Genomic DNA, 27,108 nt, shown 5'->3' on the forward strand with positions numbered 1-27,108 from the left:
AGATAGTCTAATTAAACTCAAGATTTTTCTACATAGAAATTGTGATAGAATTAGTTTTTGACAAATTTAAAATCCCTTTTTAGGGTAGGTTAAAGTCCACATAAACCACAAACAAAAGATAAACCTAATCCAAGTAGGGGACATATTTTTGAATTTGAAGACTTGGGGATCATCCTCCCCTAGTTCAGGCTCTTTGTGGTTTGTACCATATCTATGTCGAAAATCAATGATTAGTTGGCTTCCTTACACCAATATTCTCATTTCCTTTTTCCAAACTATTTAGTACGCAGTTATTTAATATATATTTGGACCAATGGGATATTGCCCCAATCAATCGTTTAAAAATTTTCCAAGTCAAATACATTTTATAATAATTAACCACCACGAGAAATTCATAACTTCAAGTTGTCAAAATTATATTATATTAATCAACTACTCAGAAACATAATTATTAATTAAGCAATACAAAAAAAACTGTGTCATGTGTGGTCCAACTACTATGCATATATTTGTGACTTTTTGTTGAATTCCTATACTTGTAAGTAACGCGTCAAATGCACTTGGCGCATTGTATAATTAAGGGCCAAACAGAAGTCTTGGGTTTGAGGTTCGACTCTCGCATGCGTGCTACTATCGATTTTTGTGGTAAGCCAGTCCATATAGAGCTTTTGCTCTGAAGCGAATAAATGGGATTTGCAAGTTGCAGCCTAGAATTCCAAGAAGCAAAGCCTGATTACCTGGTGTAGAACTGAAGGATGTGTGTCTATCGGTCTATCTACTATTGAAGGCAAATGAATTGAATCGTTAACGTTCTACTAAGATAAAATTGACATAAAAAGTTGATTATCTATAGGTGTATATACAACGAATGCTATGATCCATTTGAACACATTTTTTTCATGTATCAACTAAAAGATTGTTTCACGCAGAGATAAATATGTACACACAAAAAGAAAAGAAATTACAACGGTGGGCCTTTTTGCCCACCGTCTTGAATTTTATTAGCTTTGTATATAAACCAAAACCAAATTACAAAGAAGCCCCTGCAGATAAGAAATTTCTCCAAATCACAACAGCTCAAGTACTTTCCAAGATTCTTGAGCAAGGGGAGTGCCAATAGTAATTGCATTCCCATTCCCATCACCATTCATCAACAAATCCAAGCTGCTGCTGAAATCACCATCACCATCCCAGAAACCAAAATCAAATTGCCAGTCAAAATTTGGTAACTCCAAATCTTGAAGTAAATTGGTTGAAATTCCACCATTGGAAACAGAGGAAGTAGACGAAGAAGAACTGGTTATTGTTGTAGATATTGATGATGAAGGAACACAGTAATCAGGCACCAGATTAATCTCATGGGGCTCGATTAATGGGACTTCATCTGTGCAAAACCCATTGTTGACCAACTCCATGGGGCACTCAGGCGAGCCTGCTTCCATGCTTTTGTTCTCCATTTTGGCCTCATTGGTCAGTGGCTGAACCAACGTTTCTGTTTCCAACTTTTGTTCATCTTGAGGTTGATTTTCGGTTGGAGTGGGGAGTGGTTTGTGGGTAAGAGGATCGATTCCCATCGTTTTTAGCTTTTTCTTGATGTGGGTATTCCAGTGGTTCTTGATCTCGTTATCGGTTCTTCCCGGGAGATGTGAAGCAATCTTGGACCATCTGCAAAAATCGATCCGGAAAATGGAAACAAGATGAGCTACGGACCAAGAAAAAACTCATTCGGAAAGGAATTATGTTTTGTGCAGCACTTGTCTCTGCTAAATTTGAATGGAGCAATGCTGCCCAACACAGAATTCTCAATACTTTTATGAAAATCAAATTACAAATCTTTCTTTGTATGTTTGAAGTAGAAAATGAAAGAATATATATATATATTTTTTTGGTCTCAAATAGGACTCATTCCTGCCGCGTTCGTGTCTGGTAATTATTCAGCACTCCGGGAGCATACTTTTTTCTCTCACATAACATGTGGAGCCTACATATGAACCCCACATGTTATGTGAGGAGAGAGAATACCCCGGAGTATATTGAATAATTTTCCGTTCGTGTCTGCCATTTGACGTGTCTTCATTGATCAATGGGTAATGCTCGGAATGACGGCGATGTACCATTTCGTGCTAAAACACCCACAATTTTTTTCTTATTGGGTTATGCTAGGGTGTTCCAGGTCAGCTTCTGCCCCTCGTACTGATCCCTTTACAGCCCATCCCACAGCCATTTTATATACTTACACATGGGATAAGGCGACCCAAACAGTTACCGGTAAGAAGAATCGCGGAACAAGAGACGGCAATATGAAAAAAAAAATCATAAAAGGAATTGATTGGAAGAGATCGCAAACCTGTTGCCAAGTTGAGCATGGAGATCAATGACCATATTTTCTTCATAATCTGACAAGAGACCCCTCTTCACATCAGGCCTGAGATAGTTCGTCCATCTCAATCGACAACTCTTTCCACACCTTAACAATCCTGCGGTTGCACCCACCAAAATGTTATTCAATGAAACCCAACTAATTTTTTAAAAAAGAAGGAAAAAAGTTAAAAGTAAAATACACAAAGAAAATACATATATAAAGAAAGGAGAAGTAAGAAGATAACTTATTTCTTCGGCATTGAAGCTTGCAATGTTATGTATCATTACAAGTTATTTAATGTTATCTTTAAGGAAGCTTTTTCTAAGACATGCCTTATATATATGTAATTTGTTTATCATAAACTAGCTAACTTTTCCCAAAAATTCAAGTTAAATCCCTGTTAAGAGAAAGAATAATCCCTCTGATCCTCTGGTTGGTGGCAGTTTTCAAAATTATTTTTGTAAATAATTTTAAAAGCAAAATAGGAGTAAATTTCGTTGTTCTCTCATAAATGGAAATTTGCAGTATTAACTTCAAGGCCTAAGAATTAAAGAAGGTGCACGTGAGCGAGTCCTAATACTCAGGCATAAAGAGAATGGATTTCTTTTCAAAAAGTTTCAAAAACAGTCAACCAGGTATGTTCACTTCTTAAAAATGAATTCAGAAAACAGATTATGAAAACTCTCTCTCTCTCTCTCTCCCCCCCGCCAAAAAAAAAAAAAAAAAAAAGTAATTTACAGAAGGAAAATATTTCTCTGTTACAAACGTTAGAAATGTTGGTTGTGGAAATTGGAAAAGGATGAGGAGACCTGCAAGTTTAGGGAGAGATCTCCAGCAACATTGGCCATTGGTGAGGATGAAGTTGATTAGCTTCTTGTCCTCTTCAGCTGTCCATGGCCCCTTCTTCAATCCTATTTTGTCACAACAAGGTTGTCTCCCCATAACTACTCAAAACTTCTATCAACTCAGACCCACAATATATTGATTTGTACCCGGTTTTGAGCTCTCAATGAGAATATGAGAGAGAGAGAGAGAGAGAGAGAGAGAGAGAGATTGATTTTGTATGAGAGGAAATAAGGCAGAGAATAGGGGCAAGACTAAAGAGCACCAACAATCATACTTCATATATATACAGTTTCTTTTTGAAGGGATATAATTTTTTTTTTTTGGGTACTTAGGAAAGTCTGAAGGGATACTTGTGATATATATGTAAGATAAAAAGTCAAAAAGTGAATTGCTTTTCCCACCCCCGACACCACACCCCCTCCCGGTCCCACACCCTTTTTCCACTTTTACCCTCCCTCAGCCCTTTTAATTACCTCCCTCCGCCATTTTAATTCCCTGGGCTCTGCTGCCCCTAAACGGCAATTCCCTGGGCTCTGCTGCCCCTAAACGGCAACGTTTGGGTTAAAAAAAAATTCTCACCGTCAATTTGCAATCCTATGAAGCAGAAACGTAATTATGAGAGCCCTAGAGACAAAATTTGATTATGTCTCTTTAGAATAATATGATCAAAATAAAAAGATCTTCACACCCGTTCAAACGCATTAAAAATTGAAGTACTTAATTTTTTAACCATATTTTTTAATATATAAACGGTCTAAAGTGCTCAAATTTTCACTCCGTTTGAATCGGTGCAAAAATCTTGTTGTTCTGATTATATTGACAAAATCTTTGCACCGATTCAAACGGAGTGAAAATTTAAGCACTTTAGACCGTTTATATATTAAAAAATATGGTTAAAAAATTAAGTGCTTCAATTTTTAATGCGTTTGAACGGGTGTGAAGATTTTTTTATTCTGATCATATTATTTTAATTTATTTCTTTATTTAATTACTCATATCTTTTTAAGGCCTTTCAACAAAACACCTTAAGACTTATTTTTTAGTTTTAAGACTCTCTTAGGATGTTCATTGAAAGGCCTTGGAACCAAAAATTTATTACGATCATTTAAAATGAAATAATCAGAAAAATAACATCTTTGCAATGGTTCAAACGGATTGAAAATTGAAACACTTATTTTTGTAACTATATTTTTTAATCTATAAAGGACAAAAAATAAAAAATAAAACAGTCGTATAAATATGATCAATTGAAACATTTTTTTTTTCTTAATTACTTTACAAAGCCTAGAATTAGACTTGAATCTATTATTAAAGAAAAAAAATTCAAACTAAAAAGAAATAAAATGAAAAAAAAAATCAAACTGGAAAGAAAAGGAAAAAAAAGAAAGAAAGAAACCGTAAAGAAAGAAAGAAAGAAAAGGAAGAGAGAGAGAGAGAGAGGCGGGGGTAATTCCGGAAAAGAAGAGGTGGGGCCGGGGGGGGGGTGTGTCAGGGGAGGAGGGAATAGCAGCTCTCAGTCAAAAACCCAATGGCTCTCGTAACCGGAGACGAGGAAGTGTGCTCCTTCTAAGGTTTTAGGTTTGAAACTAAAAAGTGAACTTTCTCGGCTCAATAAATTCATTAAAAAAGTATTTTTTCACGTAAAATTTAATTTTTTATTAGTATCATTAGTTGTGGATCACGCGTACGAGTGTGAAATAAATGGAAGTCCCTTAAATTTTGTGAGTAACTAAATAGTATAACCCAAGAAAATAAAAAAAACAAATTCAGTAGTCCAATAAGTTTTTGCAACCTAATTTACAACGTCATTTAAATCCTGCACATCTTTGTCATTGCTGAACTGAAATTAAGTGCTAAAGATTCTTTTAGAGGCCGTCTATATTGGTCTTTTGTTCTGACATTTAATCGAGCCATCGCTAGTTAATGGTAGATTGATCTCTCAAAAATTATTCATGGTATGCGTACGATGGTCGGAGTACCTCGGTTCGTAAGTTTACTACCAATATAAAGCGGGAGTCGGGTGGTTTCTTCTGTAGATGAAAAGACAAGTATGCCCTTTTTCTCATTAAATATGGTGAGCCATGAGTCTGGGATTCACATCAATAAACTTATAACCTAAAATGAAATGAGCGAGATAATACTAGGACCCATCGCATTAATTAGTTAGCTGTTATTATTCGAGATTTGCAGGACTGGCAATAATAAATGTGGTAGGCTATGTGGGACTCACATCAACAAATCCGTAATTTAAGAATAAAATGAGTATAAATGTACCTGGATCCACAATATCAAAATTAAGATAGCTAGAATATTAATTCTTGCACAACAATATTGGATCCAAGAAGTATAGTTTGATGCTCACCATAAACAAACCGATGAAAACAATCGAGATTGATAAGGAAGAAGATTGAAAATACTTACTAATATATAATGAGTCTGGTCTCATGGGATCCCTCGCTAAAATAACATGCAATTATGCAAAGTGAAGTATTAGAGGTTTACCGACATTAGTAATAGAGAAAATTAGAGCATTAAGAATATTTATCCGGTTTTATGAGAGGAAATTGACGAGAAATGGGAGAACCACCGATGCTTATTGAGCAAATTGACCTCATTAATCAACAAGATAGTATAATGATAAACTTTATAAGGAAATCTTATAAGCAAAATTCACATCGAAAGTAAAACTTTACGATAGACTTATTCAAGGAAACCGCTATAAATAGTCTGTTCACGGAGCCGTGCGATCTTGACCGTCCGTTTTGGCTTTGAACGGTCCGGATGTTATTAAAACTTTTTCGAAAAAGAGTAACCCGGATGTTAATGAAACTTGTTCGAGGAAGAGTTACTCTTCCCCGAAAAAGTTTTATTCACATTCGAACTGTCCAAAACATTCTTGAACGATCGCGATTCAACTCTGTAAACAACTGTTTCACTCAACCATGTGCTAAAAAGTTTTTCTCTAATAATTTGTGATGTTGGGTATTGAGCAAGTACAGTGCAGACAGCAGAGCACTTTCCATTTGTTGTTCTTGTAAACCATTGGGTTAAAGATTAATAGTAGAACTTTGTCCATAGGTGTCGGTTGATAATTTATTTACTCTCTTTTTTTCTATATCGATTAAAAAAAAAGATTTTTTTTTGGTTTTCCCTGTTTAAAAAAAGAGAGTAAATTATTACTCCGTATCAAAGAACTTCTGTCCTGTTAAAAAAAAAAGAGTAAATAAATTATCAACCGACACCTAAGGACAAAGTTGGTACCATTTTACCCTCACCTTAATTTTAACGTATTTTAATTTTGGCTGCACACGTGTGCTATCTCACTATCAGAAAGCGCCACCTCATCCGCTTTAATAGTTTTTGATTGAAGTGGAAGCATGGGAACTTGGCCCCTCATTCCTCGGCATGGGAAAAAAAAAGGCAAAAAGTAAATCCATAAAGATATGAATTAAATTAAAGAAAGGGTTTATACTATGCTGTAATTATACTCAAAATACAAGAATACGTTTCTACTCTATGATGGTCCCACACCCGTATTTGTTAGGCAATTAATAATTGTCCAATTTTGGGTCCATAAAAAAAAAAGAGAAGAGTTACTAAAAAATTATGCCCATTGGAAACAAAGATCAAAAATGCTAGGGGTACATATGAAATGTACATATTATGTACATATCAGTTTTGTGGGGCCCATCTCGGGTCCCACAAAGATAATTCAAATCACCCATTATTTTTCAAACATTTTTTTATGGAGCCCTGTAAAAAATTAGCACAACCCGATATCGGTAAGGATTTTTTCTTAATTTGTGGTCACGAAACTACTCAACTGCTTAGTTTCGCCCCTACAAATTCAGAAAAAATCCTTATCGATATCGGATTGAGCTGATTTTTTACAGGGCTCCATAAAAAGATGTTTTAAAAATAATGAGCGGTTCGGATTATCTTTGTGGGACCCGAATTGGGTCCCACAAAATATATATGTACATTGTATGTACATATTGTATGTACCAATAGCAGCAAAGATAGATGGTCTAGATATACCTATGAGCAGTCGACTTCTATTGAGAGATTTCGCATGTTCTTGCATGCGAACTTCTAATCTCAGTCATCGGATCTCATTCGACAGTTGAAATGCATTGCACCTCAGTTGTCGGATCTCTCGGGTGAGATCTGACAGCTGAAATAGAAATTCGCACGCAAATAGCATTCGGAATCCCTCACTGGAAGTTTGTTGTACCTATGAGTATTTTGGGTATTCTATCTATCTATTTATTTATTCAATATTGATTGGGGTATTGTTTGTGTAATTTGATGGCTGTGATGGTATTGTGGTTTAAGTAAAATACATGAGGTTGTATTTCTTTAAAGTAAAGAAAAGTGTGACCTTTTTTACGTTAGAATGAACGAAAAATTAGAGAGAAGGATTCCATAAATAAATAAATGAATCCGGATTCGCATTCGGATCCTCTATGAGAATTCTCTGTGTGAGAGTTGTCATCCAGACCTTTAATCTCGGCAATTAATCGTACGAATTGAAAAATAAACTTTTTTTTAAAAAAAATTTATTTTTAATCCGAACCATTGATTGCCGAGTTAGACGATCCGAATCTCATAAAAATCCTCGCAAGATTCTCACTGAGAGAATCCTCATGACGCTTTAGAGAGTTTAATCTGACCCCACTTGGAGAAAGCTGGGCTTGACTGGAACCCTGAGGACCCAAATCGAAACCCAATGCAAGAGAATTCTTCACGGCCTGGATTGGATCCCCAGACAAGCCGGAGTGCAACGTCCGTACGTTGGGGGGTTTTTGGTCGGCGGCTTATAAAAGGAGTATAAGCACGAGGGCGGCATATTATCACGTATGGGGCTGCCGAGAGTCAAAAAGAACGGGGCTGCTGAGAATTTTGGTTCCAATAGTTTTTCTTCTGAATTTTGTTCAATTCAAGTTATTTGAAATTTTGTTCAATTATTCGCACTTCAGTAACTCGTTTTAATTTTTGTTCTTTATCAAAGTTGTTTGTTGGTTCTTGTTTAATTTAGATCTTTTGTTTATTTTTCATCTCGCGTTATAGAAGCATGTTTCAAATTAACGTTTCTCTTGTTTCTTATTTTATGATGAGCGAGTAATCGTTTAGGTAGGGTCGCAGGGTGATTAACACGCCGTGGTCAGGACGGACCTTGCTCCTATTTCAAACAATAAAAAATAATAATTTTAGATTGGAAAAATACTTCCCGCAAACGAACCCGGGTATTGTCGGAGCTCATGTGAATGGGGGAATGGGGGTCCAAAACTCATTTTCCACTGCGCATGGGTAAACGGTGACCGTAAGAGTCTCGCATCTTGCAGGATATCTTCTTCAATATAAAGTTGAATGTTTTTAAGAATACCGAATGGAGCAGATAAGTTCAGGACTGGTAGCGAGCGCCGGATTTTCTACGACTGTGCCTCTCTTTTTTATCATTTGAGTAAATTATCTGTTAGTATTAGTTAATTAATCAACTAAAAGACAAGAAGTGGCTACCTAAGAGCTAATTTTAATACTACAACCCGAGGTTCCACAACACATACTTCACCGTCCTTAGTGGATTCGACTCCAGTTTTACCGGGTATTGTGCTACGTCGGTCTCCGCCCTACGCCTGGGGCTACCCATTAATTTAGGATTAGGAAATCGTCAAGCAATCCGCATTATTTATTAATTTCAAAAAAAAAAAAATCTAGTGGCCTCATGAAAAATCATCTCAATAGGAAAACAACAAGTGCTTGTAGGTCGATAATGTTCAAAGGAAAAAAAATTGGAGGTGGTTTTGCCGGACGTTTGTGTTTTGCTATGTGATATATTTGTAATTTATTCTTGCCGGACGTTTGTGTTTTGCTATGTGATATTTGTAATTTATTCAATAAAAATTAGTTTCGATAGTGATTTTTCACCTTTGGATTCCTCTTGTCGAGATGAATCAATCATCCAAAAAAAAAAGTTGACGGAAATCAAAGAAATGCAAATATAAACCTTAAGGGTGATATTTATAATTTATCCAACCAATTTAACGGAAAGACGCGACGGCATCAGCCACAGGGACCTTTTTGACACAAAATTGAAACGTTGGGGATGAAATTATTACAATTAGTATGTTGGGGACCAAAACGGCATGCAAGTAATACATTGGGGACCAAAATGTCAATAAGTCCAAATTTAATTGATATTTTTTCTTCTAGAAATGCAACACAAGTAATATTCTAGTGATATTCATGCGTTTTTGAGATAATATATATTTACATATGTGGAGATTTTGTATTTTGTATTCGTATGTAATGATTAATAGAATTTTATATTGGTTTGGCTTTCTCGTATTGTGATTGTTGCTGTAAAAATTGTTAAGTATTAACTCTTTAAGGACACACTTTTTTTTTATTAGGCATTGGATACTAAAAACTCTTGGGCCGGCCCTGGCTGCTCAAATATTTGAGCTTGATAGCTTGGGCTCAATTAGTATTTAAGAACTTGAGCTCGGTTCGAGTACTAAAAGAGCCTCTATGAACGAGCTAGCCAAATATCTACATGAGTTGAGGTCCCGATAACTCGTATGCTTGATTTGTTTACTAAACAAACCAAAATTCTCCTCTAGCTTGGTTCATCTTGAACTGATTACCGAGCAGAACTTAATTGAGCCCTTAACTAACCGAATCTAGAGTTATTATTTGCGAACCTCTCGATTCGTTTGTTGCTCCTAATTATATATGTTGTGTCTTTCACCTTCTATTCCGTTTTCTTGAAAATGGTTTACAATTGGCAATAATGGCTTTCATCATCTTTTTATTGTAGTTTGAACCAAAAAGGAAGTTAGCTAGAAGCTAGCGAAATAAGAGCATGTACACCGGTACTATGTAAAATACCTACTAATTAAAAAAGGTACAATTTCTATTTTACCTACTCATTTTTTACTTTCATACCACAACAGTCTCTTTATAATTTCCTCTCCATCCATTAAATATTAGAAAACACTCCTACAATTTGCAGTATATATGCATATCTATATATCTATATCTATTATACGTTCATATACTGCAGGCCTCCGTCAAGAACAAGGTCGTCACCAGGTCAGATCGAGGTCGCCAGACCTTCGTTGAAGACCTCTGTTGAGATCAATTTCGATAAACCGTAGAGAGAAATTGAACCACTGTTTCGTTGCCAATCGTTCGAAAACCATTGTTGCAGCCTGTTTTTTGTTTGGGTTCGAAAACCACTGTTCGAAACTGCCCGTTTTTTATTTGGGTTTCACGATTAAAAATGGTTTGGGTTGGGTTTTTGTAGAGAGAGAGAGCAATAGAGAGAAAAATCGATTTTGGATTTCCCGATGAAAAGAAGAGAGGAGAGATAAATAAACAATAAAAAAAAAAATGCATGTGAACACTGCATCGATAAAAGTGGAGAGGCATGGTTCAAAAATCTATTTTAGCTCCCCATTTACCTCATCTGGTGCAGCCTCTTTTTTGTGTTTTCTCTCCCAAAATAGCTAAAAAGGTATTTTCCCACCTGTGATGTACATGCTAAAGAGAAGAGAACAAAAACAAGCCCTGGCTTAAATATATAACCACATGGATAAGGACTAGGTTCAACTTATGTACAGGCTTCCAAATCGCCTTTGGGTGCTCTTTGTGAGTTCTAAAAGTCATGCGTTTGTTGTCTCGAATTTGGGAGAGAGAACTTATTTTTTGGGACCGCTGGAGAGTTTACATTGGTCGTTAACTTTAGGGTTCCCGTATTAATTGAGGTATGTGGTGGTGCAACTTCGAGGCCATTAAAAAACATACACATAAAATGTACTACCTATATATGATATATTACATGACTTGCCTCAGATTCAATTCAAATTGTGTTTATAATCTGTCTACGAGTCTCTAAGTTTGACCTGGTTAATTTGTTTTTATCGGGTACAATTTGACTCTCTACGTATGGCTTTCCTATGTATGGGATCTTCATAGCGCTATTTTTTACGTGAGATATATAATTCTTGCTGGCTTGTTGTGCTCTCTTCTTTCATTGTGAATTCCGGTCGAAATATGCTTAAGCCAAACTACGTATATCTTTTGTAGTTCGTAAATGTGTTTGCTCTATTTTCTATTCTTGTAAAACCTTATTGTAAGTGAATTTCCGTTTGACCCCAAAAAAAAAAAAAACCCTTATTGTAAGTAGGAACATTGGGCACTGAAAACGACATTTAATTTGGACCTAACCAGGACATTGTGGCTGATGTATGTTTCCAAGACCTCTGACTTCAGTTTCGTTAAAACCCAAATCGATAAGTTTTGTTGTCTAGTAAGTGATGACCTTTCCATCCACGCAACAAACAGCTACAGAAGAAGATGAAGCTGGCCTTTTTCATATTATACTTAATATGCACAAGATCATCATGCATAGATAAGATGATCGATCCATTATTATCTTGTGATTCCCAGCAGGGCTCACTTAGGGGAAGTGAAATCTCGACTAGCTGCAAGGGTTTAATTGTAGAGACAAAGATGTTTCGAATACAAATGTTTCTAGAGCCATTCGATGTATGTGGATCGATCATCTAAGACTCCGTATATTTGCGTCTTAATCTTTGTCCGTATCATTTTTAGCACCCTGGGAGGGCTTGTGTTGTGCCCCGGCCCTATTAAAGCACAGCATGCCTTGCTATATATGCCACCAAAAACAAAGGTTCATCTCAAGCTCAAAGTTTGATATCATAATCGCTCATGTTTAGAGTTTGACGAGTAAAACATCTTGTAAAAATAAAGCCTATCGAATGTCGGTAACTACATGAAGGAAGAACGCAATTAGTTTTGAAGTATAACGTACCCTGTAATTATACTGTTGTTTACTTGTTTAAAAACAATGTACTTCGATCGGCCATGGAATTTCAGATGCCCAATTGACTACATCTTTGTACACGGTGTTTTGCTTTGTCGAGGTCTGTAATGTCGTTTGTTAGATCAAATTTTCGAGCTCAGGACGAACTCCATTTTGCACTCGGGAACCAGCTCCCTTCCTCCCCTGCATGAATTCTATAGATACAAAATTACGAACGTAGACCAATATATAATTTTCTAATATGTTGACGTATGCGTACGTGCAAGCTAGTGTGACTGTAAATAATGATTAGCTAGCTGGATGTAGCTGGGATATTCAGATCATACATTTTGTTTTGTTTTGTTTTGTAGTGGTGTTTCGGTTACACTTTTGTCAAACCTGTTTCGCCAAGGAAAATAAGTATTTATTTGTTAAATAATTACTAAATAAGTATTTATTTTTTGAATTAAATGTGATGTATTATGAGAGAATAATTTGTCTCATAAAACAAAAAATAAGCACTTAAAAATTTCTAGCGGAACGAGGCTTTAATCTCTTTTCTATAACATTAATTGAAAAAGGACCCGGCTTCTCTGCAGTCAAACTGTAGAGAGCCTATGCAGTTGTATCACAGTCATTCATTTTTGTACTCAATAGTCCAAATTTTAAAAAATTAGTTTTTTTTAATCTCAACCGTTAAAAACACCATCCGACGGTTGCGAACACTCCAACCATTCCTCCGGACAAGCTTTGTTCTTGAAAAAGATATTTGAGGCAAAACTGGGGTTAGGTTAATACTCTGGGCAGGTCACCAACCCATTTGCATGTCTTGACCTCTTCCTACCAAATTCTTAGCCAAGAGAATTATATGATATCTGGTGGATATAATTAAGTTTCTGCAAAATTATCACCTTAACCACTTGTACTTTAATCAAGTTGATAGGATAGGAAAATGGGGCTCGTTATGAATCATCTGTAGAACGCTTATGAAAACAATCTCTATAACTCGAAGGTATTTGCAAATAATTCTACAATGGTTTCAATGACCTCATTTGTTTTTTTGTAGGTCCAAACATGTCAGAACAGGTGTGAATGTTAAGTCTCGCATCGAATAAACATAGAAAATGTTAGAGTCTATCGGACGCTTTTAAGTGGTTCCGTGTTCATTCAATTTACATTGGATCCAAGTGATGTGTTGTGAACTATTATGTGGATACTCTCCAACAAATTAGGCTTTGTGCAAGCAGTGGCGGGTCAATATTGCATCGCACAAACTCCCAACATACACGTCATTAACGAAGAGAACAAGTTGATCTGACATCGAGAGCGGTTATGTCATGTCAGATCATAATGGTTGATACGGCGCCCATTACTCTGAAAACAAATTCGAAGGAGTACTTTCAATTGGGTCACGTACATACGAAACCTATTCAGTGAATAGTTTGAATCAACTGAGACCATGTGGTAAATCCTTTTTTCATGCTAAAACTTGTGTGTCGGTGCCTCCCTAGGTTCATTCCAGTAAGTGCATTTGGTTGGTTTCAAGTTTCAACTTTGAATGCAATTTGTTATGAGTTTGGAAATTGAAAATCTTTCCTTGGTTTCTTTTAGGGTTCACATCAAGATTGTGTCATACTTTTTTGTGGACAGTGTGAAGATAAGACAGCTTTTTTCTTGGATTTCTGAGCTTTATTTCTTTTCCTTTGGACTTAATTTGTTTCTCAACAAAAACAGCTCAACTTTAGAATATACTACTGTAGTAATTTTCTATAAGTCTTTGCAACAACAGTACTCTTGGAATTTTTTGATGTCATTGAAATTTATGCGTGATGGGAGACAATAGGAAATTTTGGTCTCCGATGATAAATGTCCCGGTGAATTTTGATAAATTCAGGCACTTAATGCGTTTTTTTTTTTTTTTTTGTCCCTTCCAAAAGATGGAAATTTTGCGTCGAGTTATTTTTATGTTCAATCTTGCAGTTTGTATAACATATTACTCACAAAATTATTTTTATGTTCAATCTTGCAGTTTGTGTTTCCCTCGTGCTTTTGAGTTTTGAAAAAAAAATAAAATTGCATGTTGATACCTGGGCCGCAGCTGATTTAGAAGGCCACTGAGAATTCGGCCCATGTTAGGCCCAAAGACCAACTTGAGGACGTGGCCTGAGATTTTCTTTGGTCTGAGATTTTTGAATTAATCATCGTTCTCGACGAGACGAGTCTGAAAAGTAATAAAAATTTATGATCAAAAGTTTAAAAAAAAAAGCACTAAAAATGAAAAAAAGTATCAAACAACTATCTTTTCGCCTAAAGTATCGTCTTATATGAACTTTTTCCATCATCGGTCTATATTTTTATACTTTTTCGATTCATCGCTTCGAGACAAACGATTAACCCTAAAAATTATGACAAAAATCTAAACAAAAAGTTATAAAAAAAAAATAATTACCGAAATAAGTTTTGGACAAATAAATTTACAAGAACGCAGCCTTAACAAACATCTTTCTAGTCTTTTAGTCCTAGAGGTAGTCAAGGGATCCTTGAGACTTTCTACCATTCAAGGATATCTAACAAAACAAGAATGGTATTCGTTAAAAGCTACTGTGAGATTATATTAAAACAAGAATCATGTTTGAAATCTATTTAAAAAATTATCATACGTACTTCTTAAATAACATTTGAACAAGCTAATGCTTGACTTGCTTAAGTTATGATATTTGAAAATTTCAAACTTCTTGTGATTGGCTCTTTGAGATCTACTTATATTAGAAAAACAAATAAAGCTTCAATATATTTTTAAAGTTTTGCTCATTTTTTAAACAAACTTAAACACTCTTTTTTTGCTTATTCGACTTGTTTATCAACCCTAAATAGGTTTTCGGTTTCAAGCCTTGATAAAAAATCAAAAATTGAACAAAAATTTTGGAACACAACTATGTTCAGAACCGTTTGATGTATGTCGTCGGCCCACGTATATTGAATTACTCTGAATGTAGTAATATTCAAAGTGACGTTTTAAAGTTGCGTTGCTTGCATTGTTGAAAACCTAAACCAAAAAAGAATTGGCTTCCTTGCCACGTATAGGTCCGACCCAAGTTCCACTGGTTCGTCTTACCATGTTCCACCGCGCATTCTATATTTAGCTCCTTCTGAAGCACTATCATGCATTACGGCGGTATTCACCAGAAAAACAGACATTACCCGCGACAAGAAGTTTCGTTATGTTTTGTTTCGACTCTCTCTCTCTCTCTCTCTCTCTCTCTCTCCTTGTCTTCTTGGTTTTGTGAGAGAATTTTAACAGAAGCTTAAAAGGGTTTCCTTCAAAAGCTCCATCGGACTCTCTCGGATATCTCTGGCTTTCTTCGAGGATGGGCTTGTGGGATTCCCTCCTCAATTGGCTCCGAAGGTAACTACTCCCTTCTGCTACGGTTTTGAGTTTTCTATCAGTTTCGTGTAGTCCATGAGATTTTGTATCTGCTGTTTTTAGATTCTTTTCGTACACAGTTTAAAGGGTTCAACTTTGCCCTTTGTTTGTGCTTAATAACAAAAAAATTCCAGCTTATTAACAAGAAGAAAAAACTATGTTTTGCTTTTGCATATGTTTGGTTTTGGAGAAGTATGAGGGAAAACTAGGCAAGATTGGAACCTGAATTTCCTGTTTTGCTTCTTAGGATAAGAAAAATAAAACAAATTAAAACCCAAGTCGCTTGACCTCGATATTGTTGATTCTATGCTTTTGATTCTTCAAATTGGGGAGTGAAAAATAAACCCACGGCTCGGTCCCAACCTAAGTCACATAATGCGTGTGCGTGAAAATGTCTTTCAAAAACATATCAAACTACTAAAATTCACAAGAGCGAGGATCGAAAGCGGGAGTTCAGAGCGAGGATTGAGAGCTGGAGCAAAGGGTCTCCCATCCAAACCTCACACGTTAGTGCAGGCGACAAACAACGGCCACTTGGTTCCACCCTGTGGCATATCTTTAGAGCTGGCCTAATGTAAAGGAAATACTCTCTGTGCGGTCTCTTTTGCTGTTGGCACCGATAAATAGATGTCGAAAGTGTGTGCGTGCGGGGGGGGGGGGGGGGGGGGGGGGGGGGTTAAAAAAAAAGTGGGGAGGCTTTCCATTATGATCAACATTCAGATAATGTGGACCCTAGAGATCAGCGAGAACCTCCGCATAGCTTGACATCAATATCATTAACAGAAATAGAAAGAAGATTAGAGTTATTTGTTTTGCTTGGTATGTTCAATTGGCAACACCATTAGAGCCTTTTTGAAGAGTGATTTTGATTGCATTGGCACAAAGTGAAGTATTAGTAATGCTTTTCTTTCATATTTCCTTTTCTTCCTTCCTGTTAGGTTATGGGAGTAAGCAATCCACCCCAGTTAGCTCTGGGGTGTAACCTCTTATTCTGCAATTCAAATAGCGATGTAATTCCCCATTCCTCTGAAGTAGTATTTGAGTATAGAACAGAGGCATTCTAGGCTGACCAAACGAAAAGAGAGAAGGGGGGCAGCTGCTGAAGCTTTATGGAAGAAAAGAGAAAAAGAATGTTCTGGGGGGTGAGGCTATGTATGTAGAAAAGGGATTAGTCTCTCTATCAGTGGACCAACCGGCAAACCACCGCCCATGATTAAAGATTGGACCACCAAGTTAATCAAAGCCAAGGTCTTGTGTTAGACGAGGCTAGTTTCTTGGTTGGGGGTGGTGGTGTGACTGGTATCTCTAAGCAAACAACCGTTCTGCAGACTAACCTACCCTACTTAAGTACAAATTGAAGCCCTCTCTAACGGGAAATTATTAATTGCTCCTGGAGTACTGCCATGTGGTGCTCTAGGAGCCTTCTCCACCACTACTAAGTGTGTGGCTCCCACACCAATGTGTGGTGGAAAATTTCCTGGAGCACCATGTGGCAGTGCTTGGTGCTCCAGGAGTACTGAATAATCACTCCTACCTAACACCAATAGGTTAAAGGAAAGATGTTGAAAGATCCACCAGAAATGGTCTTCGTTTCTCTTGTTGACCTTGTATAATTGGTACTCTTATTGTGAAATTTTGAAGTTACTCAAAGAGGAGACTGGGAATTGAACTGGGGTTTTTGTTGAGGTTTGAGAAGGGAAAGATATTGCCTTCTATATCAGGTATAGAAGGGAAAGATATTCCCTTAACTTTCTGGTATATGATCCAGTAGCGTAATATCAAGGAACGTGTGGGAGGACAAAATAAGCTATGGAAACAGAACAAATTATTAAATTGAAGGAAATGCAGCATTCATTATGGGGAGCGCTGAGACTGAAATGGGTCAAGCACCTAGCTGGGAGATCAGTTGGACATGTAAAAGGTTGCTGTTAGACCAGAACAAGAAGAATGGGTTTTAGCTGCTTGTATTAGAACAAGGGTACACATGGTAGTTTTTTTTTTTGTTGAGAATTTAGAATGGCAAAATGTAGTGCAGAAGGGTGCAAGGAGATGTACATAACTTCCTTTCAAGAATTGGGTGGGTTATGCATTCTATTTTTGAGACTATGATAGCAAATCAATGTGCCGACGCAATCATCTATGTGTGAGCAAGCTTTACTCTAATTGGGCCTTAAGGTGGTAACATATCCAGATGTCCATAAGGTTATAGGTGGTGTGCACATAAAGGTTAATGGCTGTTTTGGTCACCCTTGTACCTATTTGCAGCGGTTTAGTTTTTACGCAAGTTTTAACCAAGTCCTCTTCTTCACCGAGTGTAGTGATGCAAGGGGTTGAGATGATCACCTGTTAAAATGTGTTCAATACTTGAAATTGGCAGTTAAAAGGTGTTTAGCCATGCCTCTTCTTCCTTTTTACTTTAGCAAGTGACTCTGGGATGTTGGAGATGGTTCTTTCGTTGTTTGCTGTATTTCCTTCATGTTCGTTCTTACAACTTCTTAGTGAACCATTTATTCCAAGAGCATGGGGTAATAGATTAAGGAACCTTTTTGTCTTCTTTTTGCAGCCACATTGATAAGACCGTTAGTAGGCCATTCAAGAACACATAGTAGAGTGATTTCTGAAGTTCTGGCATGTAGCAGGGTACTTCGATGGTTTCATTTTTATTTTCACTTAGGATGTGTTTTATGGTGGTTTAAAGTTGTGTTTAGAGATGATACATAACTTTTAGGTAGGTCTAACTAAACAAAGTGGGCACGTTCTTGATTTATTTGTTGCCCTTTGCTTATTATACGACTCTTGGACCAACTTTTCAGAAGCATGGGAGGGTCTATTAGCGTAGTGGAAGATGACTTGTGTGTCTCATACCAGTTTCCCGTGCTACAATTCGAGAACTTGTATAGGCTGCTCACAAGATGTGATGTTTTCTTGTTCACCTAAAAATATTAAGCTATTTTTCGGTTCTGCACATCCTGACATTTTGACATCCATGGTGAAAGAAACAGCTTTCTATTTGCATGGTTGGAAATCTGTTACAAATTTATACAGCACGAACAATTACAAAATTTTCTTGCATTATATGGGTTCATTTCATAAAAAGAATGTTGTCAGAGAAGTTGTGAAGTTTTCGCCGTTGTTATTCTGCATTATTTGCCACGTTAAAGCTGTATTCTTTCGTAAAACACTTCTTTATAACTTGTCTCAATTCAAGTATGTTATTATGTAGCAGGTTATGGAAATGGTTATTTGAGTTATTAGAACTCCTGGCTTTTATAGCTTTCCTATTCACTTTTGCCATTTTTACTACTTACCTTGTCTTCATTTCAGCTTATTCTTTAAACAAGAAATGGAACTCTCCCTTGTAGGCCTTCAGAATGCAGGGAAGACATCACTTGTGAATGCTATTGCTGTGAGTAAGCGAGAATGTTCCTGTACTTATATTTGCCTATGTCCCATGTAATACGGTTGCTTTTCTGAGATCTTAACTCATCTCTTGGTTACTTTTCATCAGACAGGAGGATATATTGAGGACAGGATTCCAACTGTAAGTATCTTTCCCTGTAACTAAAATCAATTGTTGGCACTCTTGATACGTAGCATTGAGATATCTTACTGAAGAAACAATTATATCCTAAAACCAGGTGGGATTTAATATGCGAAAAGTTACAAAAGGGAATGTAACCATTAAGCTTTGGGATCTTGGTGGGCAGCGGAGGTTTCGCAGCATGTGGGAGCGTTACTGCCGGGGAGTCTCCGCTATTGTGTTAGTCATTGCTCTACACCTTCTTTTGCTCTTTCTGGCTTGTTTTTATAGGATCAGAGTGCCTTTAATTTCATTGATACATGCAAATGCCCGTCAATATGAAAAATTAAGTTGATTACCATCAGGCATTTCGCCAGCAGCTTATTATGCATGACTTTTTTTTAACAAAAAGAAAATTCGTGAACCATGGTGATATTGTTTAGTTCTACCTTATGAAATTGTAGCTACATATCAACACAGTTACCTGTTCTGCTGCAGTCATGGATCAAAATTCCTATTTGTTTCCATTGAAACCTCATAAGTGTTTCCATTTCCTACGAGACGGAAGTGAAACGAAATGAATTTTTGTATTTGGTGGATCCTTTTTCCGAATTAGTAATTCAATCTATAAGTCTGAACATGTTTGATAATCAATCATTGGTCTTTTTATGCACTTAGATATGTTTTACTTCATCTTTGAAACATTTATGTATTTTCGAACATTTCTTTTATTCAATTTCTGTCTCTTTTGAAATGCTTCCGAAACTTTAGTGAAACGTTTCCGTTTCTTCGCCTGCCAAAGCAACACACCAAAACAAAATTTTGGTCCTTGGCTGCAGTAAAGAGTTGAACATTGTTGAAAGAATAAAATGTTGAGAAACTTTTCAAGATGCTAAAATTTAACTCTCTCTCTCTCTCTCTCTCTCTCTCTCTCTCTCTCTCTCTCTCTCTCTCTCTCCGTGTGTGTTATATGTAGATGGTGTATATATATGCACACACACTTATGTTAATTTCTTGGCTCTCTTTGTAGATATGTTGTCGATGCTGCTGATAGAGACAGTGTTCCCATATCCCGAACTGAGCTTCATGAGCTCTTGACAAAGCCTTCCTTAAGTGGGATCCCTTTGCTTGTTCTTGGCAACAAAATTGACAAATCAGAAGCTCTTTCCAAGCAAGCTCTGGTAGATCAGCTGTAAGTTCCACAAACCCTGCAAATGACTGTTGTCCTTTTTTTGGGTAAATAAAAGGTCATCTTCTTGATTATGCTTTCTATCTTTCATCAATCTCTTTTCTTCCATTTTCCGTGGATCATCTGTATTACGTACCCATGTCTGCCACTGGACACGTGGATAAGGGTATGAAATCTGTGTTGGAAGCATTCGGTTAGACATTCACCTAGAAAACATATTTTGCAATTCGAATTTATGAAATCTGTGTTGGAAGCATTCGGTTAGACATTCACCTAGAAAACATATTTTGCAATTTGAATTTACCATCAACTATTCGAGGAACTCCAATATTATGCATGAAAGGCCCTAAGGCACTATGTAAATACTATTATCCCAGACTATAAAAAGAGATACTAAGAAATTGGGTGTATTTTCGTGTCCTTGAGTTGGAAATTAGATGAACATGACACTTAGACATGTACCGATATCTGTACCTAAGTCCATGTAAGGCTTTTCGTGTTTTAATCGCTCGTTTTTTTCTGAGTCGCAGAGGTCTCGACTCAATCCAAGAGAGAGAGGTGTGTTGCTACATGATCTCATGCAAAGATTCTGTAAACATTGATGCGGTCCTTGATTGGCTTATCAAACACTCAAAGACAGTAAATTGATCAGAGGGTTTGTTCTATTTTACTCAGATGAAGAAACAGATCAAGGTTACGACATCGCGGTTCAAAAAAAAGATCAAGGTTAAGACATTTTATGTGTCAGTACTTGTTTGGGACCAAGAATCAGAATTCTACTTCCTCAGGGAAACAATTGTTTGTTTTTAGTTGCATATATTTCTCTCTGTAATAATCATTCCCTGGGTTATTTTGGTTTGACATGGCTCTTCTTCTTCTTCTTTTTTTCTCTTTTTTATTGGAATGTTGTCTTTTTCTTCTTTTCTTTTTAGTGATTCTGTAAACTGTGGAACTTAAGTTGGATTTGTTGTCAATACAAGTAGAGGAAAAGAAAATGATTGGGTGATCTCTCAGTGTTCTTTTCAATAGGACCTTAACTATTGCATGTTTCTGTTTTGGTCCCTGTAGTGTTCCCTTTTACTGTTGGAAGGGGGGGTGTATCTCCTAATTAAGTAAATGAGCATCATCAACCACTATTTCATGAAGTTTTTTGGACTACATAATTAAGTTTCTAATCATTCTTCTCTCTCTCTCTCTTCGAAACCTTGTAGGTGCTATGAATTCTTGTGAGGCCAGTTTATACGAAACTTTATCGTATATTTTATTGAGTCTATATTAGTGGATGGTGGGATTCATTCTTGAAAAATTAATCAAGATGCAAGCACCCTGAGTTATTGAAAAGGACTATGGCCAAAGAGGATTTTATCTCGGAACTGAAGGAAGATATTTTTTTATACTATATATAAATGCTGCTGAATATTAATGGAATGGATGAGTAGTAGTATTTTTTCTAGCATAAAATAGGAGCATTCGTGATCTTTAGTACACTTTTCTTATTTCTTTCCAAATTCCAACTTAACGGTATGACTTGTAAACTTAACGGTATGAACTGTCACCCAAATAATTTCATGCAACCACATTAAGGGCCTGTTTGGTAGATTACTAGTACTATTTTGTAAGACCATGTGCTTGCAACAGCTGTCAGAGAAAATCCCATTATTACTTTTTGATAAATATTTATCATTTTCCAAAGTTGAGGGAACAAAATAGTCCTACTAGTCGTTACCCCAACCACCATGGGTTTAGCAGTCTTACGTACATTTCCCTAATTTAATGAGGGCAGACCATGAATCTTTACCTAACAAACCAAAATAGTGTAGGTAGGTTATCATGTCTAAATCCTACGTTTTTTTTATACCCCGGGGAAAGTGTGTTTTTCCCATCCTTAAAATTGGTGTGCAACCCGCAACGAGTATTGTCTCTAGCATTATATAGTCATCTGCAGAAAATCTCTCAGCAATAATGTAAAGGCTAAAATTAAGATCCCATTGCTTGATACGAGTGCTAAAAATTATACTCGTCAAATTAAGATCTCACTGCTTAATACGAGTGCTCAAAAAAAAAAAATTTGGTCCAACTTGTTAATGCAAGTGCTGAAAGGTATGTTTAGTGGCACCAAATTGCTATGAAAACTCAAAACTTCTTTTAGAAAGTGGGCAGAACCCACTGCTAACTTTGAAAACAAACTAGCAAGAATATATCAGTCTCAACAGAAGAGGTTTAATTAGAAAGCAAAACTGAAGCTTATGAAAATAACTCTTGGCGTAGGGCAATCCAAAGATTAAAAGCAAATGCTATTGCCAATTTATTTTGGTCAAGCGGTAGAAAAGAATAATTACAAGAATGAAATGAAACTCCCTACAAATACGAAGGGGAGAACACTCATACGTAAGTGGAGAGATTCAAACAACTGACCTCTTAATGAGATGCAAAAATTTTGACCAACTGAGCTAACCACAATTTTACTAGTATTTCAATACGGGAGATTGATTTTTTTTTTTTCCTTTTTGGTATTAAGGAGGGCCCAAGCCCAAAGAAGAAAAATACACTAAAATATTTCTCAACACCCTTTGCCCAGGTAGAAGTGAACCCAAGCCAACTGCGCCTGAATGCCATGTGAGGAGGGGAAATTGATTTCAGAAAAAAGAAAAGAAAAGAAAAGGTCCTGGCCTGAAAAAGAAGAAAAAATTTGGGTAGTTCCAACATTTTTATTAAAGCTTCTGAAACAATATTTATTTGGCAAAAGGCTTCCCATTGACTGACAAAAAGCCAGGTTTACCAATATCAGCGGAGAGATTTCTTCAGACCATCTGCAGTATACACATGTTCTCCCAGTTTAGTACTATTTGATTAATGAAAAATGCACCCAAGAGAATAAACTCACATGGCATTACTCTGGATTAGTTGACATGGCATCTCAATCCAGATTCAAGTGTGTGTGTATGTTGAGAGAGAGAGAGAGAGAGAGAGAGGGAGGGAGATGGCAATGTGGACATGAAACCTGAAACCACTTTACAAAAGCAACCAAACACCACTATTTCAACAAAAAAATTAACATTTCAACAGATTCAGAATCAAAAGGAGGGGCAAAAGTGACAAATGTTGGCAATTATTCACAGTTGATCCACCAAGACAGAATAGCAGTATCAGAAAGAAAGAAAAAATTCCTACCAACACAAATACACAAACTGGGAAAATACAATGGAATAGTACATGATTTGTATCCGGTAAATGCAAAATGAAAACATGCCACAATTGATTCTCAATGACAAAATGACCCCAGAAAATTAGAAACGAATCAAACCCCCAAATCAAGGAGCAAATTAAGTACCTTAAACCCAAAGTTACAACAAGAAACGAAAACACAAAATGTTTTCTTTAGCTCTGCAGCTTGAAGATCACAGTGCATCCGAATCATCACCACCACCGTTGATCACGTCGCCAAATGGGTTCTGTTGCTGATTCAGGCTATATCGACAAATATCCTCGATTCGGCTACTCACCTCGCCCATCGAAGGGCGTCTATCTGGGTACTGAGCAACACAGTCAATGGCCAATTGCAAAAGCTGAACCATCTCCTCTTCAACATTGTTATACCTAAGCAATTCCATGTCAAACACTTCAGAAGTCCACTCTTCCCGAACCACAGACTGGACCCATCTCGGCAAGTCCACCCCCTCCTCATTGTGTGTAGGAGCTTTACCGGTAAGAAGTTCCAAAAGCATTACGCCAAAACTGTAGACGTCGGCCTTTTGGGAGATTTTTCGGGGGTCGGTGACTTCTGGTGCACGGTAGCCATCAATGCGGTTGGGGGTGGAGTTGGGTCCGGCGAGTTGGGAGAGGCCAAAGTCGGAGACACGGGGTTGGTGGGAGGTTGTGAGGAGGATGTTTGATGACTTGATGTTGCCGTGGGAGACTGTGGGGTCCTGTGAGTGGAGGTGTGTGATTCCGCGGGCGGATCCTAGGGCAATGGAGGACCTTGTTTCCCAGTTCAATGGCGTTCTACCAGCTCCTCTGTTTCCTGTAATGGAAAAGTGAAAAATGTAGGTAAGAGTAAACAAACAAGTAGTTAAAGGAAGTTCATTTGCCAAATCAGTTTAGATTCTACTATGCATAGGCCTCTAGTAGATAATCAAGATATATAGTTCAAGAGAATAGCAATGAAGAAATCTGAGGAGTTTCATATTAGAAAGAAGAACCTCTTGCATTCCATGCCACAAGAGAGTCCTCATATTAGCAGTTTTTCTACATTGGAAAATGTAGCAATGCCCTTATAACGCATATTTTTTGGCCACAACATGAATGTGGTTTCGTGTATGCATAAACTTCATGGTGGGGACATTTCAGGCTGGTACACTACTGTGGAGGAATGCAGATCCAATAGGCAATAAACTGTTTCGGAAAATATGCGAGGCAAATTTATGAGGCAGGGAAATAGGAATAATACATCCACTCTCATTTTTGCGGATCATATGTCCTAAAAATAGGAAAATCCGGTCATTTTGCAAAGATCTAGGTTAACTAAAAAAAAATACATACCAGAAACCTAGACAATCCCAGATCAGAAAAATGAAGAACCAAATACATCCCAGATGAAGAAACCCACTCAACATGCAATTGGATTTCAATAGTAAACTTTGGCTCCAGAAAGCAAGCCTTCTTTCTGGCACACATAATGTACCAATCGCTCGATAGCGAAAAGCGTTTTAACTAGCAAAGTCCATTTTCCCTTATTGGAAGCTAAGCAATTTGAATCACAATGCAACAGCTAATCAAAACTATCAGTTACCCAATTCAGGAAAAGAATGAAAGCAATTATAAGTTCAAAAAGAATCTACTAATCAGATCAAACTCCAGTTAACAATGTGGTAGAAATGCTCACCATGTAGATATGCAGACAAGCTCCCCATAGGCATGTAATCATACACAAGAAGCTTCTCATCCCTGCTATAGTAATAAGCCCTAAGTGGCACCAGATTCTCATGCTCCATCCTCCCAACAAACTCAATCTTCTCCCTAAACTCCTTCTCCGGCACCGCCACATCCCTCAACCTCTTCACCGCCACCACCATCCCTCCTTCCAAACCCGCTTTATACGCCGTCCCAAACGTCCCCTTCCCCAAAACCTCCGCCGACGCCTTCAGCAAATCGTCCAAGCTGAATTCCCTCCCAGTTTTCCCAAAACACACCAAACCTTTACTCACACTCACATTCCCACTAGCATTCCCATTGACATCATCATCACCCTTCTTCGCACCATACCCATTGCCAGTCAAACTATTCACATTATTCACATCCCCAGCTGACTTCTCTCCTAAAATAGCAATTTCCGTTCGATTCAACGCATCGACCTCTTTCGAATCTAATTTCTCAGTATTCCTCTTTTTCCTGCACAACAACAACAAAATCGCGAGAATGACAAGTAATCCAATCGCCGATCCGACCACGATTCCCGCAATCGCGCCCCTGGAGAGTTTTCTCCTCTTCTTACTCTCAACAACCCCGGCAATAGCACCGTCGGTTGGAGGACTTCCACTACAAGCCGCGAGCGGCCCGCCGCATAGGGAGTTGCCGGCGAACGCGCTCGCGGGCTGACTGGACAGAGACCCTGGCACCGCACCAATCAAGTCATTGTGAGACACATTGAACTGAACTAAGCCACGTACGTTGCTTAAATCAGGGATAGATCCACTGAAGTTATTGTACTGTAAGTATAATGTGGCCAAGCGAGTGAGGTTGTTGAGGGACGGGGGGATCTGGCCGGAGAAGTTGTTACCGGCGAGGTTGAGGCGGACCAAGCCGGTGAGGTTGGAGAGGGAGTCGGGGATAGGGCCAGAGAAGTGGTTCTGTTGGAGGTAGAGGGAGCGGAGGGAGGGGAGAGAGAAGAGAGAGACGGGGAGGGGGCCGGAGAGGCGGTTGAAGCGGAGGGAGAGGGTGTGGAGCAAGGTTAGGTTCTGGAAGGTGTCTGGCGGGATTTGGCCGGAGAGGGTGGCGCCGGGGAGGTGGATCTCGGTGACGCGTTGGGGGGAGGAGGTGGAGCAGACTACGCCGAAGAAGGAGCAGGGGGCGGAGGGGGAGGAGAGGTTCCAGTGGCTGGTGCGGCCGCCGACGGCGGAGCGGAGGGTGAGGAGGGAGGAGAGGTCGGCGGAGAGGTCGGGCTTGACGGCGTCGGGGAGGAGGAGGAGAGAGAGGGCAATGGTGGTGAGGAGGAGGAGAGGGTGGGGCTTCATTTTCTTGGCTCGAGGGAAAGTGTGTTTTGTTCTTTGGGGGTTTTATGATGGTGGGAAAGTGGGTTTCATGAAGCTCTCATTGTTGTCTTTCTCTCTCTCTCCTGCTTGATATTTTAGAGAGAGAGAGAGAGAGAGAGAGAGAGAGGAGGAGCAGGTGAGTGTTGGATTGGGGTATTACCCGTTGGAAACCCTGGTTTTTGTAATTTTTCTGGCATCACATGTGCGACTGAGCTCCCCTCCAGTGCTCCTCCCCTCCCCCCCGGTCCAATTCAGTTTTACTCACATTTAAGGTTCTTTCTGGGCCTAGAATAATGATCGAAACGGTTGTATTTTTTAGAAATCTCCAAGAACATCAATCTCGTTGAAAATCACGTTAATCGAATATAGTTTAACATGATTTCAAAATGCATTAAGTTTCGGATAAATGTGTGAATGAATTTGCGATCAGTGTGTATCACAACTTTTTTTTTTTCACAAGCTTAGGCATTTAGTGTGTGTTGTGCTCCGGCTACTAAAACAATGTGTTGTGGAAAAGAAATCTGAGAAATTAATGATTTCCGCCAAAAATCACATCACACGAATACTTGTTTTTACGTATAGATCAAACTTTTTAAGTATTGCCGGCAGTTGATAACTCGTGTGGAGTTGAATAAGTTAAAGTCCAATTAAATTTGGGTAGTTGAATAGTATAATTCATCGCTTTTAAG

The 27,108-nt window shown here is 37.8% G+C and overlaps 3 protein-coding genes across 3 annotated transcripts; 1 reads left to right on the forward strand and 2 right to left on the reverse strand.

Moving 5' to 3' along the window:
* Positions 1–874: 874 nt before the first annotated feature.
* On the reverse strand, positions 875–3,527 carry LOC131298301 (transcription factor MYB20-like). Its single transcript, XM_058323680.1, has 3 exons — positions 3,172–3,527; positions 2,348–2,477; positions 875–1,665 (listed from the first exon to the last, which is right to left on the reverse strand). The coding sequence occupies exons 1-3, from the start codon at positions 3,302–3,304 to the stop codon at positions 1,068–1,070; spliced, it is 861 nt and encodes a 286-aa protein (XP_058179663.1). The 5' UTR covers positions 3,305–3,527; the 3' UTR covers positions 875–1,067.
* Positions 3,528–15,195: 11,668 nt separating this feature from the next.
* Positions 15,196–21,177, forward strand: LOC131298302 (ADP-ribosylation factor-like protein 8c). The gene is made up of 7 exons (XM_058323681.1): positions 15,196–15,444; positions 18,787–18,868; positions 18,971–19,003; positions 19,101–19,222; positions 20,013–20,174; positions 20,702–20,864; positions 20,898–21,177. The coding sequence occupies exons 1-6, from the start codon at positions 15,407–15,409 to the stop codon at positions 20,817–20,819; spliced, it is 555 nt and encodes a 184-aa protein (XP_058179664.1). The 5' UTR covers positions 15,196–15,406; the 3' UTR covers positions 20,820–20,864; positions 20,898–21,177.
* A 2,087-nt stretch (positions 21,178–23,264) lies between these two features.
* LOC131298304 (probable inactive receptor kinase At1g48480) lies at positions 23,265–26,571 on the reverse strand. The gene is made up of 2 exons (XM_058323682.1): positions 25,054–26,571; positions 23,265–24,192 (listed from the first exon to the last, which is right to left on the reverse strand). Exons 1-2 carry the CDS (start codon positions 26,399–26,401, stop codon positions 23,570–23,572), a joined length of 1,971 nt encoding a protein of 656 aa, XP_058179665.1. The 5' UTR covers positions 26,402–26,571; the 3' UTR covers positions 23,265–23,569.
* Positions 26,572–27,108: the final 537 nt, after the last annotated feature.

Source organism: Rhododendron vialii, chromosome 8a (genome assembly GCF_030253575.1).
Source record: "Rhododendron vialii isolate Sample 1 chromosome 8a, ASM3025357v1".
NCBI lineage: Eukaryota > Viridiplantae > Streptophyta > Magnoliopsida > Ericales > Ericaceae > Rhododendron > Rhododendron vialii.

Coding starts and splice junctions, on each gene's coding strand:
- LOC131298301 (XM_058323680.1), bottom strand. CDS start 3,304: ATGGGGAGACAACCTTGTTGTGACAAAATAGGATTGAAGAAGGGGCCA. Junction 2,478..3,171: donor ATCTCTCCCTAAACTTGCAG/GTCTCCTCATCC, acceptor GTGCAACCGCAG/GATTGTTAAGGTGTGGAAAG. Junction 1,666..2,347: donor CATGCTCAACTTGGCAACAG/GTTTGCGATCTC, acceptor CGATTTTTGCAG/ATGGTCCAAGATTGCTTCAC.
- LOC131298302 (XM_058323681.1), top strand. CDS start 15,407: ATGGGCTTGTGGGATTCCCTCCTCAATTGGCTCCGAAG. Junction 19,004..19,100: donor TTGAGGACAGGATTCCAACT/GTAAGTATCTTT, acceptor TCCTAAAACCAG/GTGGGATTTAATATGCGAAA. Junction 20,175..20,701: donor CAAGCTCTGGTAGATCAGCT/GTAAGTTCCACA, acceptor TCTGAGTCGCAG/AGGTCTCGACTCAATCCAAG.
- LOC131298304 (XM_058323682.1), bottom strand. CDS start 26,401: ATGAAGCCCCACCCTCTCCTCCTCCTCACCACCATTGCCCTCTCTCTC. Junction 24,193..25,053: donor CTTGTCTGCATATCTACATG/GTGAGCATTTCT, acceptor TTTCCATTACAG/GAAACAGAGGAGCTGGTAGA.